General features: G+C 35.5%; 1 protein-coding gene across 1 annotated transcript in view; it reads left to right on the top strand.

The window, feature by feature from the left end:
* Positions 1–12,617, top strand: part of CUBN (cubilin) — a 282,230-nt gene extending 269,613 nt beyond the window's left edge. Inside the window, exons 60-66 of the mRNA XM_051963617.1 lie at positions 2,889–3,051; positions 3,730–3,935; positions 4,679–4,826; positions 5,895–6,076; positions 8,572–8,737; positions 9,933–10,168; positions 12,207–12,617. Coding sequence (XP_051819577.1) covers positions 2,889–3,051; positions 3,730–3,935; positions 4,679–4,826; positions 5,895–6,076; positions 8,572–8,737; positions 9,933–10,168; positions 12,207–12,335 — 1,230 coding nt within the window. The 3' untranslated portion in view covers positions 12,336–12,617. The remainder of the gene's footprint in view (positions 1–2,888; positions 3,052–3,729; positions 3,936–4,678; positions 4,827–5,894; positions 6,077–8,571; positions 8,738–9,932; positions 10,169–12,206) is intronic.
* Positions 12,618–13,492: the final 875 nt, after the last annotated feature.

The raw sequence follows: 13,492 nt of genomic DNA, 5'->3' as shown, positions 1-13,492 counted from the left end.
ATTATTATTATTATAGTGTGTCAGTACTTCAAAGACCCACTGTTTTCTTTTATGGATATTCCCTTCACCATTGTAGACCACAACCCCTCTTAACTGAAGATCTTTGTGAATTGCTTGGCTGAAAAAAAAATTATCAACATTTTGCCAACATGATGATGTGCCGATCCAAACATTGCTAGGTTATTTTCAAGACTTTATGGTGGAGTTTACTGTCAAAGACTTTTTTGGCTTGATAGAATCTGCCAGATTTGGGGTTCATTAACATAGCTTCAGGAGCCCTGTTTTACATCCATTATATTGAAGTGGGACTTTGATGGAGGATTCTTAAAATGTATTTGTTACATTTGTATAGTAATCTATAATCCCTTTGTTTTAAAGTTAAAATTCCCTATTGAAATCTTAATTATAAGATTGCTAGGTCTTTTTTATTTTTATTTCATATCCTTAATTTTTCACTGAGAGAAGCATAATAGCAATTCAGTAAGCTGCTGAGACTCTGCTGACTTAAATTGACAGAGGAAGTTTTTTTTATTAAGAACTTCTGATACCAGTGAAGTCACAGCTTAGCCCCTATTCCTAATTTCCATGAGCATGTCACTTTGTAGAAAAAATAATAATTTCATAGACTCACAGAAATCTTAGTGTTAGAAGTAATCAAATCAGTAACTACCTAGATCAGTCTTGACCTGACCAAAAAGCCCCTTCATACCATCCCCAGCACTTTTGAAGATCCAAATAAGAGATCTATTCACAAATCATTTCCACTTTGGAGAGCTCAGATTGATAGGAAGAATTTGTCTCATTTGGGGCTCTAAATCTGCCTCTCTGCAACTTTCAACCATTCTAGGGTATAGAGAGAGGAACGTTTTCCATGTTCATTAGGAAGGAAAGAACATGCCATCTGGTGTTGAAGCAGCTTATTTCTATTTTGAGTTTTAGGTTTTTTTTTTTTGTTGTTGTTGTTCTTTTGCCATTTCTGCTTTATTTATTTAGCAAACATTTACTAAATGTCTATTTTATTTTATAATTTAGCGTCCTTTCCTACCACTTATCACATTAGTAGCTGTAGCTCTACTCTTGAAGTCCCTGAAATGCCTTATACTTTTAATTTAAAACTTTAGAGATATATCTCACTTTTAAAATTACCAGTGTCTGTTTAATAATACTAATGACTTAATAATGCTATAAAGAAGGAGAAAGAATTCCTGACTGAAAGTCAAGGAGGTAGATTAACTTTAATTTAAAATTTTAGACATACATCTCACCCTTAAAACAAATACCAGTGTTCATTTAATAATACTAGTGATTTAATAATGCTATGAAGAAGAAGAAAGAATTCTTGACTGAAAGTCAAGGAGGTAGATGATCTTTAATTTAAAACTTTAGACATATCCCACCATTAAAACAAAAATACCAGTGTTTATTTAATAATACTAATGATTTAATAATGCTATGAAGAAGGAGAAAGAATTCTGGACTGCAACTCAAGGAGGTGGATTATCTTTAATTTTAAACTTTAGAAATATATCCCACCCTTAAAACAAAAATGCCATTGTTCATTTAATAATACTAATGATTTAATAATTCTACGAAGAAAGGGAAAGAATTCTGAACTGAAAGTCCAGGAAGTAGATTATCTTTAATTTAAAATTTCAGTCATACATCCTAGCCTTAAAATAAAAATACCAGTGTTCATTTAATAATATTAATGATTTAATAATGTTATGAAGGAAAAAGAATTCTGGACAAAGTTAAGGAGGTAGATTATCTTTAATTTAAAACTTTAGAGATATAAAGCCACCTTTAAAACAAAAATACCAGTGTTTATTTGTTTAAGAATACTATGAAGGAGAAAGAATTCTGGACTGAAAATCAAGGAAGTAGATTGTCTTTGGTAGCATTTTATTTAACCTTTTTCCTAACTCTAGGATTATGTGCTAAAAGTCAAAGAAAAAGATGGTCTTTAGGTAGCATTTTATTTAATCTTTTCCTTAATCCATTAGAATTATGTGCATGTGTAAATCTATGAATGTGGATATCTCTGCAGAGAGATATAAATGACATTTTCATCTAATTTTCTATATGGGGAGCAAGGTGGTGCTGTGGATAAGATGTCAGCTATGGAGTCAGGAAGGCTCATCTTCATGATTTCAAATATGGCCTCAAACACTCACTTAGCTGTGTTATTCGGGGCAAATCACTTAATGTGATTTGCCTCAGTTTTCTCATCTGTAAAAGTGAGCTGGAAAAGGAAATGGCAAACCACTCCAGCATCTTTGCCAATACCCCATGTGGGGTCATAAAGAGTCAGAAGTGACTGAGAAATAACTGAATATTAACAAATTAGAACAATCAGAAATGCAAGAATACCGAGAAATCAGTTTAGACATCTCATGTCTCTGCATGTCCTTTGAAATTCAGTTCAATGAGTTTGACATTTATGAAGCATCTACTTAGCTGTGCTGTGCTGGACAATGAAGATGCCAGCATGACAAATGATAAATATTTTGCCTCATTGAACCTGTAGCACTGAGAGCATCCCTAGCCTGTGAGAGCGAGCAGAGTCTGATGGGGAGTCGAAGAGCCAGCTTAGAATCCCTCTCAGACAGCATGACTCTGTTTTCCCAGGATGGTGCATTTCTCAGCTCCCAAATGAAGGGGGTTCTGAGGTTCCTGCCGGCTCTAGACCTAAGAACACCCAGTAATGATCCTTCTGATATAAATGTCATTTTATCCTTCCCACATGAGACCAGCCTTTCTTGGAACATGCAAAAGGAGATGAAAGATCAATACATTTGGTTCATATTAACCCATGAATTAGCAGATTTAGCATAAACCATGAGTCCTGAGAATAACTGGATAAGTAATGAACTCTTTGTCTTTTACAGATATATGATGGCTACAATGAAAATGCCAATTTGGTCGGTACTTTTTGTGGTTCCACTCTACCTGCCCCTTTTATCTCCAAAGGCAACTTCCTCACAGTCAAATTTGTCAGTGATGTTTCTGTGGAAAAAAGAGGATTTAATGCTACTTATACTACCTTGGATTGTAAGTCATTTAAAGGGATCTAAAATACAGCAAAAGAAAAATTTCTGACATAAACCCTGTCTGGAATACCCTGATTCTACAGAAGTCCAAATTGGCCATAATATAAGTGGACTCAAAATGTACACAGAGAAGGCCAGTCTCCTTTGTCCACAAAAACTGGACACAGTCCAATTTAATAGACTGAGCATAGTCTATTAAAAGAAATAAAAAATTGTGAATTAGTGCTTTAAGGACAGATATCTTTTCATGTAAGTGTTTATATATTGTAATCAAACAACCTGGATTTTTACATCCCATTTTCATTTCCTATTAGCTGTGTGTTTTTGGATCAGTCTTTTCATTTATTTGAGCTTCAATTGACTCATCTGTAAAAAGGGCCACTTTCCCCAAGTTCAAATCCAGCCTCAGTCACTTACTGGGCAAGCCACTTAACAGTGTTTGCTTTGGTTCCTCATCTGTAAAATGAGTTGGGGAAGGAAATGGAAAACCAGTCCAGTTCCAAGAAAACCCAAATGTGATGGCAAAGAGTCAGACATGACTGAAATGATTGACCAACACAAAATGGGGAGTCCTGTTTGGTGTCCTTTCTTTATGAGGGTTTTGTGAGAATCAGACAAGATCACATATAGTGAACACCTTACTCATATACGACCTCACCATTATTTCTCTCTGGCACAGTGCCCTGTGGAGGAACATTCAATGCCACGCAGACCCCCCAGACCACTGGGTCACCCCAATCTTCAAACCCGTTTTTCCCGCTATTTATTTGCACTTGGATCATTGATGCACCTCCCCATCAACAAGTCAAACTGGTAGTTCAAACATTTCAGCTACACTCTGAGGACTGCTCTGAGAATTACCTACAGATTCGGGACTCTCCAGAGGTAATAATCATCCCAGGTGCCCTTCTCCCAATTTCTGCATACCTGATTTAGAAAAGAGTGCTCAAGGTGAAATTCAACTAATTAATAAACATTTATTAAACATCTATACTAACACTGTGCTAAGTGCTAGAAATACAAAAAGAGGCAAAAGATTCAGACCACATAAATGCAGAAGGCCCTTCCTGCCTTGTGATTATGTGAGTTTTAAATAATCATCTCCTTTGTACACTAGTGTGTCCATGTTATGGAACAACAATTTAAGGGTGGTCTTTACTAAAAAGGCTCTTTGGTGGAGCCCAAGAAGCAAAGTCTCATATCAAATTTCACTCTCTAGTGAACAGTGGGGTCACATTGTATGATATTTATTTACAAAAACTAATTTACGTATGTTTTTGTATTCATAAAGTTAAGCAAACATTATTACAATTTCAGTCTTCCGTGAAACCATATCAACACTCACATATTTTTTGTCTGTACCGTGGACAGACACTGTTATGAAATGAACAAAAATCAGCATTATTTCCTTCCTTCCATGCATAAATTATTCATCTTTCTGAGTGAATAGGAACAGTAGGCTATAGCCATTCCCCATCTAGTTGTAACTTCTTTCACACTGAGCATCAGACTTGATTTTTGGCAGAAGGCTAAATCATATCTCAATATGTGATTTAAATACAAATCGGGTTTGATTTTTGTGAGAGCCAAACTTGATTTTGAATAACTTTGCATCCTTTCAATTTCAGAATGGTGAAAGCTCTGTACATCAATTCTGTAGCACGAATGCTACTACTGTGCCTAAATTTTATTCTTCTGGGCGAACTGTTGTTGTGGTTTTCAAATCAGAAGAATTCCGTAGTGACAGTAGAGTCATGTTTACCTATCAAATCTCAGGTGAGCATCAAATCAGATTCGTATGTTCTCACATATGCTTTGGTTTTTACTGTGATTATCAGCCTTGATTCCAAAAAGTGAATCAGTATTTGTTCTAGTGATATTCATCCACATGAGATGAATGGGTTTTTCTATGGGATCCAAGTTACAAAGGAAGAAATTGGAAGTCACTAGCAATTAACAAGCATTCATAAAGCTAAACTCCAGAAATACAAAGACATGTAAAATAAAACTAAAATACCAATCTCTACTCTCATATGCAACATGCAAAAAAAATATGTACAAATAAACTAGAGACAGGATAAGTTAGAGATACTCTTAGAGGGAAAATATTACATGTAAAAAACATTAGGAAAGACTTTTTATAGAAGGTGGCGTTTTAGCAGAGATTTGATGGAAGCCAGGAGATGGACATGGGGCAGGAGAAGAAGTCAGGCGTGGTGGATAGCTGATGAAAATGGAGAGTCCAAAGATGGAATATCTTATTCAAGGTATATCAAGGAGACTAAATTAAAAATTAACTTTAGTCCAAATGGCTAAGAGCTGTTTTTCACTTTGAAGGATAAATAACTAAGACATCTTACTTCTCTAGTTTAGAAATATTAAGTGATACTGTTAAGATCTTGAAGAAGCCTTTTTTTTTTTTTTTTTTGATACCAAAAAGCTTATTCCCAGACTTTGTGATCAGGCCATTCTTAGTTTGGATAACATTAAAATTATTTGTGATTAAAGGAAATAACAGCCATAATAAAGCCTTAGACTTCTGGGCTGAATTGCAGGGGGAAAAAAAAAGAAAGAAAGAAATGTGACCAACAAACATTTTCCATTTTTATCAGAACTAAGCAATTTTCCAAAAAGGAGTCAATTTGTTGTGAGATCCTGAATGGCATCTAATGAAATGTTTGTAAAACCAAGAAAGTGGAGGAAATGAATGTCAGAACCTCTGGTGTCCTTAGGAAAATATGCTGCCTCATGTTAATGTCCAAGGAATAAACAGGAAAAAAAGTAACATGATGACTTCTGTTCATTGCAAATATTGTATTTTCTTCTTTGTACCCCTTCCCCCAGATTGCAATCGGGAATATAACCAAACATTTGGCTCTCTGAGGAGCCCTGGCTGGCCAGAAAACTATGGCAATAACCTAGACTGCTCTACCATTGTCAGAGCCCCAGAGAATTACAAAATCACACTCTTCTTCAATTCCTTCAATGTGGAGTACACAAGCGAATGCAGAGATGACTTCTTAGAGGTAATTGACAGCCAAGATTAATCTTAATCTTAAAACTGTAAAAATGTACTCTCACGGTAAATGACCAGTCTCACCTTTTACTCCTCCCACATCCCAAGTATCCCAAGCTGGAGACTTTATGATACATAAAACTGAGATCACTGGGAAGTCCAAAACAAGATCCAAGGCAGCTTATGACATTGATGCTGAAGAAGGAAATGTGTCTTGGGGAACCACATTAAAGTACAACTTAATTTACTTGTTGAAAATAATACATTCAAGACAATAGCTGCTTTCTATATGAGAATTCATGACTAACCTTAAGTTTGATCTCGTGAAAAATGTTAAATTAATGGATTGTTGCCTAAAAACTTGGTAATAAGAAACAGCTAATATTAGCCAGGATTCCTTTAAGTGAAAGAGTTGCATGGATTTCCAAGCCCTGTTGGTTCCATATCTACTCCTTCTCTCGCATGCATCTCCTTATCTCCATTCGTACATCCATTATACCAGCCTGAGTCCTTTCCATCCTTAGCCTACACTGTAGCAATAACTTCCTTTTGGCCTCCATATCTCAAGTCTCTTCCATCCCAATACAAGCTCCTCACATGTATGTTCTGAGGTTAAAGCCAAATCATGTCGTATTCCATGCTCAAGAAACTTTGGTGATTCCTGTTTGTCTCTAGGATCAAATACAAATTCCTCCATTTGGTATTTAAAGTCCTTCAGATTTTAGTTCCAAATTAATTTTTACAGGTTTGCTTCACATTATTCCCCTTCATAAGGCAGTTAGGCGATGCAGTGGGCCTGGAGTCAGAAAAAACTCATCTTTGGTAAATTCCACTCTAATCTCAGGTACTCATTAACTGTATGAACTTGGGCAAGTCACTTAACCTTGTGGGCCTCAGTTTCCTCATCTGTAAAATGAGCTGGAGAAGGAAATGGAGAACGAACCTCTCCAGTGTCTTTATTAAGAAAATCTCAAATGAGGTCACGGAGTCAGATATAACTGAAAAATGAATGAAAATTTCCTTTTACAATTCAACATTCTATCTAAACTTGCTTATGGGTTGTTTCCTCTCACTTTCCCTGGCCTATTTCTAGTCCCTTGCATATTCTATCCCTCAGACCTGAAAGAAGTCCTACACAACTTGGTGCTTTCCTGATTTTTATTTTGCTCCCATCCCAAAATTATTTTGTATATCTTTGATCTATATCATAATAGCATATGAGCTCTTGGAAGCAGGCCAGTTTCATGTTTATTGGATAGAGCAATGGGTAGAGCAAAGGCCTAGGGCTTAGGAGAAGAAGAAATAATAATATGTATTATATTAGAATTCCACTCCAGTTGTTGTTTGTCCTTCGTTCTCAGAGAGGCCCATGAAATCAGGGAGGGATACCATGACATGCAAGTGAATTGGATATGAGTGAGGGCAGGCTAGGCAAAGTCACCCTTCTGACTTGTCCCTCCAGAGTCATTGGGGTCCAGTGACCAGACTGGTGACTGCCCTGGGTACCATGGGAGATCTGGGACTTTTTAAGCTAACACATCTCAGTTTGATTGAGGCAGTGCCATTCAGTGATGAAGGCTAGGGAGCTTCCCCAGCTATCCCTAACATCTGCTGAATGGGGTTAACATTTGGTAGCTATTCAAGAGAGATGATAATTATCTAGATTTAGTCCAGAAGAAGGCAGTATGGAGAGGGTGGAAACTTTGGCCTTTCCACTCCATGACAGTCCACGATAGTATTGTTGACTACAAGGCAAGGAAGAGGAGTTCCAGCTCTCTCAAATGCACTTACCATGAGGTACTATAGCAAGAGCATTATTATTTATTATAATGGTATCTGGCACAATTTAAACTGTGGATGTCTTCTAAGACCCAACGCAGAGCCTTGGTCACCACAGACACTTGTTTAATATTATTATCATTGCTATTTAACTCTAAGAATTCTGACTTATTCTTACAGGTCAGGCAGGCTCTCGGCACAATTTAGAAACAAAGTTGGCCTTCAATGTCCTTCACTTTCCTTTTTGTGCCCTTTCTCCAATCCCCTTTTAATATCTTATATAAGAGGAAAGAATGCCAGGGAGTTGGGAATGGAGATGGAGCAAACCATTGGAAAGTAAGATGGAAGTGGTTCACTCTTGATAAGTTCATTCCAAGATTAAACTCCTCATTCACTGAGCTGGTCTGAGGATGGAATATTCCTTTTAAGTTTGCAGCACTTTTTGCATATGTGATCTCATATTAAATGCATTTAATATGTGATTTGAGGATGTATGGAGGGGTTAATCTTGCCCCTTTATATAAGGTAGGTAAATCATCATGGCAGTTGAGTAGAGAATTGAACTTGGAATCATGATGATCATGGGGCACTTAAGTCCTCAGTCAGCTCCAATGTTTGTCAGAAACAGGAAAGTACAATTTTACATGTGTCTTTTTCAAATTCCTGACTTTATTTGGCAAGTGATAACATATTAATGATGCTAAATATTAGTGACTTTTTTTACAGGTAAGAAATGGAAGCGATGGAAGCTCCCCATTACTTGGCAAATACTGTGGCATTCTGCTCCCCAATCCCATCTTCTCTAAAAGTCACCTTCTGTATCTACGATTCAAAAGTAATGTCATACATTCAGGACATGGATATGAAATCCTGTGGACATCATCCCCATCTGGTAAGCTATTAGCTACTGGCTAGTCATGCTTTTCCAGTGCTAATGTAGCTCAGAATATCTTGGAGTATCTACTGGGAAAAGCAAAAGACAAGGTGCAGTAATCTGTTTTCCAGTTATTTGAGTCAGCTATATGACTAAGGAAGCAGAAGGGTTTACCGGAAAAGTCTAGGAACTTCTGCCTGAATTTTCTCTTTTTATCACTTTTATCAACTTTGATCAACTCTCAGGATAAAATATATATTTTTAGAAAAAAATTCTAGTTATTAAAACATGTTAAATATTATGGACCTGCATGGAAGCTCAACAGTGATAATTCCTTCTCTTGAAATAAGTTAGAGACTCAAAAATGAATTATTATTTTTCATTAATGCATTGTCAAATCTCAGGCATAAGACAAGTTTTCTCAATAAATGTTGAACTGTTTTTACATAACTAAGAGTGTTAAGTTATCACCATTATAGCCAGACCATGATGGATGAAAGAAGGTATTACTTCTTCATTCCAACCATTAGAATATTTCGTAAGAAACAGTATTTCATTAAATAAAGGATGCCACATCATGTATCATAAATGTTGATGGAGGGTAGAGATCCTTCCTAGACAATCTCTGTATCATAGATGTTACAGCATGGTTATTTCATAAATAAATATATTTTTTTAAATTAATGAGTATCAATAACTCTTGGAGTTAGGGTTTGAAATTTGCCAATCCTTGTGTTAAGGGCAGCAAGTGATGACTTTTTAGAATAGTAGAAACTCCTAAATCTTCATTTTTATTCTTCTTTCCCATCCCTAATGTCTCAGTTTTTCTTTTTCATTCCCATCTTTTGCCTTCATAACATTGTATACAAATAGTTCCACATAGCTAGAAATAAACATTATGAAATGATGTCTAATTTTTCTTCCTTTTCTTCTCACTTTTCCCTCAGAAAAGTTTTTTTTTTTTTTTTTGTTGTTGTTGTTCTAAACTTCTCATTTGAGAGGAACAGATCTGGAAGAAACCAACTCGGGGTCAGCTCCATTTAGGAACATGTAGCTGAGAGCCTTTTTCCATCATTGTGGTTATAGTAGATCTTCCAGTGGCCTATAGAAGAAAAGTTATTTTATAATTTTATATATTTTACAAGGATCTTTGATTTTAATAATTTTTACTATGTTGAAATCTGCCTAATCTGTTTCCCAAATTTTCTTTCAGCTTGTGGTGGACCTCTTTATGGGGATTCTGGCTCTCTTACTAGTCCTGGCTATCCTGATACCTATGAAAACAACACTCATTGTGAATGGACTGTTACTGGCACCACTGGAAAAATTCTTGTACTCAGCTTTTCTTTTTTCAGCATTTATGATCCAGGAGAATGCATCCAAAACTATCTGATTCTTTATGATGGACCTGATAGTACTTCTCCATCAACCGGACCATTCTGTGGAGCGGTGAGTCTCTGAGAGGCAAATTTTAATTATTTAAAATGTAATAAAAGTTGTGGGTAACTTAGAGTGCTAAGAAAAGCAAAGTAGCAAAATGAGAACTTTTTTGATATGATGTAGTAAATTTTTCTTTCCATTTTGGAGGAATGAGCACCATCTAGAGGGCTTTTAATAACATTAAAGTGTGTTTCATTCAAGCCCACAGAAACATGGCACCCTCTCACAGGGTATTTGTTTAAAATTATAGGAATATTTAGACAAGAAACACAGAAAAACTAAACTGATGCTGAATACAACAAGGAATACTTGTGGAGTTGTAGTTTGATCTCTTTATAAAGTACTGGGAAAAGTATTTTGGGAAGATTATTCTGAATTACATGAGATAGTCACTGGAGTAGAGTGAGACTATCACTGAGTTTGTAACACGGGAGTTCTATGTTCAAGGCCCGACTTATATACTTACTAATGGTGTCTCTTAATTGCTCAGGATCTTAGTTTCCTCACCTAAAAAATGGAGATAATAATTCAAACTATTTACTACCTCATAGTGTTCTATGGAAAACATTTTGTAAAAGCTGTATAACTGCTACTATTAAAATAAAGAGTTGAAATTCTAATATCCAGACAAACCACACTAAGGACATAGCACTGTCCCTTTATTTTATGCCAAAAGAAACAACTGAGGTATTATGTAATAAAATCTGATGTTTCATGAAAAACCACAGTGTGTCACAATGAATAAAGGAGGTCCTAGAGCAAGGAAATCTGGGGTTCAAGACTTGTTTCTAACATTACTAGCCATTAATCACAACACAGATTGGAGTTCTTGAAGACTTTCAGTGATAGAAGGCATGCAGGTCTACAGCTATGGAGGGATTTTGAACTCTGGGAGTTTCATTCACTGTTGGAGGAGTGTGCACCAAGTTCCCTTTGCTGATATTTTCTAGATCTGGGCCAAAAAACTCCAGTCTTATATTCATGTAGCATAGTTTCCAATATACTATCTTATTATGCATTACCTAAGTATTTCTTCTTCACAACAGCCCTATGAGATAGAGGAATTCTATTACTTTGTCACATTTGGATCTTAGTCAAATCATTTAATCCCTTTGAGCTGATTTCTCCCTTATAAAAGGAGGAAAGTAGACTAACCATTCTCTGAGGTCCTCTTCTATCTTTAAAATCTATGATTCATTCCTTTTGTGTTTAAATTTTATTATCTTTTTTACATGAAGATTGTGAGACAATATTTTTAAATTAAAATGGAAGACATTTACAACAAAGATAATATATGAAGAATTATAATTTTTTGCAATATAAATTAATTTGAATGAATTACTATTGGGTGAATAGCTCATCACCAGTGACTTCAAAATTTGAACAATTGAAAAATAAGGGCACAGACCTATAAGAAAATTATTTTTAAAAATAGAGCAAATTAAAGCTAAGGAAATCTCAGATGAATATACCCAGTGATTAATAATGAAGGCAATTGTAATAAAAAATAAGCTGTATATTACTGCATTAAAAGAGCATTTAATTGGGGAAAAAAAAACAGGATTCATTGCTCTTTCTACTGCACTATCCTACCTTTAAAAGTAGAGGCATAAGGGCAGCTAGCTAGTGTAATGATAAAGCATGGGCCCTGGAGTCAGGAGATTCTGAAATCAAATCCATCCTCAGACATTTACTAGCTGTGTGATCTTGGGCAACTAACTCCCCACTTCCCCTTTCTCTCTCCCTTGCCTCCCAAAATAGAGGCAGTGTAAAGGGATAAGTTAGGAGCCAGGGGAATCCCTTAAATTTAAATTTAAGAAATGAGAGTCAGTCTCTTAAGAGTCTTTCCAGTTTTAACATTTTAAGATTTTCCTTCTCAAGTCATTCTAGTCCAGGGTAATTCCTACTTTTTCTGAACTCCTACATAAAGCTTATTGTCCATCCCATAGCATATGGAATAGTAAGGAAACACTACTCAGTAGTGTTTTTACCATGTGATCATCTCTATGAAAATCTAACTTCTTTTTTTCTTTCTTTTTAATTTTAGGGCACAAATGCAGTTTCATATTTAACCACTACTCATCAAGTCTTTGTAGAATTTCATGCTGAGTATGCAGCTTCCCCATCAGCATTCCGCTTAACCTGGAGAAGTTCGGATGATTATTGGAACTACTAAAAGAGATAATCAGTTTATGAAGTGCTTGACAAAATGCTGCCATCATAAGAAGTGAGAATTGAACATTATTTATCGTCTAGTTCTGTTGTTGGGAACAACTTGTACTTTTATCTTTTCCACTATGAAAAAATATTTATACACCATGGAATATGAAGTGAATCTCCTGGAGTTTTAGATATGCTGCATTTTAAATTATGTTCCATAAATTAAAATAAAAATATTTCTTAAATGTTTACTTCAAAGGCATGTCAAAATTGTTTTGCAAATAAAAAATGAAAAAGATGACTAGAAATTTTTTTTTCATTATAACTATTAATCATGAGAAAATAAGCAAAATATAACAGGACTTTAACAATTGTGTTGTGTTATAGTAACTTTTTGAAGTTCATTAAAAATTTGGTAATTTTATATACACATATGTATTCATACTTTGCTGGTCTCTGAGCTCATTAACAAGGGCATTCACTGCAACAATGGAGATGGCTAGTTGGAGATAACATCCATTGTACCAAAATATTAGCAGCCACGGGGGACCAGGGCAGGATATGTGTGTGTGGTGGGGAGAGGCAGGGGTGCAACACCCCTGGAAGAAAAGGGGCTGACGTCAAACTGAAGCCAATGACCTCATTCTATATAATTGTATCACCAGTCTACCTTCTTTTCTGATCACATTTGACTTTGATGACACCTTCTCTGGAAGGCAAAATCACAGCACACTTGCTATTCTAAATCTTGTGAGATTATGCTGTTTGGTGATTCATATTCTGATAAGAATCTGATAACAACACTGAAGTTTTAAAGAGATGATTTTTTTGTAGCAGCAAGAATTATAGGATCATTGAAAATACTGCACGTTCTCCCAAATGCATCGTGGCCAGAACTTTTCCTATTCATTCTGGACCTATATGCTTGTTCCTGAACTTCCTTTTTTTTCTTCTTCCCATCCTGACCCTCACCCTCACAGAGTACAGTTAGACTGATCTTTTTAAATGATTAGAAATTTAACTGATAAACCTTTACAATGTTCTAGAGCTTAATTATGTTTAAAGAGTGCAATCTCATCTGCAAATGCAACTTCAATATCAATAAAAATTCCTTTTTTATTTGAATTCTGCATGATATTTCTCTACAATATTGGTAAATACCTCAGATGAGTT

The sequence above is a fragment of the Antechinus flavipes genome, chromosome 5, assembly GCF_016432865.1.
Source record: "Antechinus flavipes isolate AdamAnt ecotype Samford, QLD, Australia chromosome 5, AdamAnt_v2, whole genome shotgun sequence".
Lineage (NCBI taxonomy): Eukaryota > Metazoa > Chordata > Mammalia > Dasyuromorphia > Dasyuridae > Antechinus > Antechinus flavipes.
The sequence above is the reverse complement of the archived record's forward strand: the minus strand, read 5'-3'. Positions and strand labels throughout refer to the sequence as shown.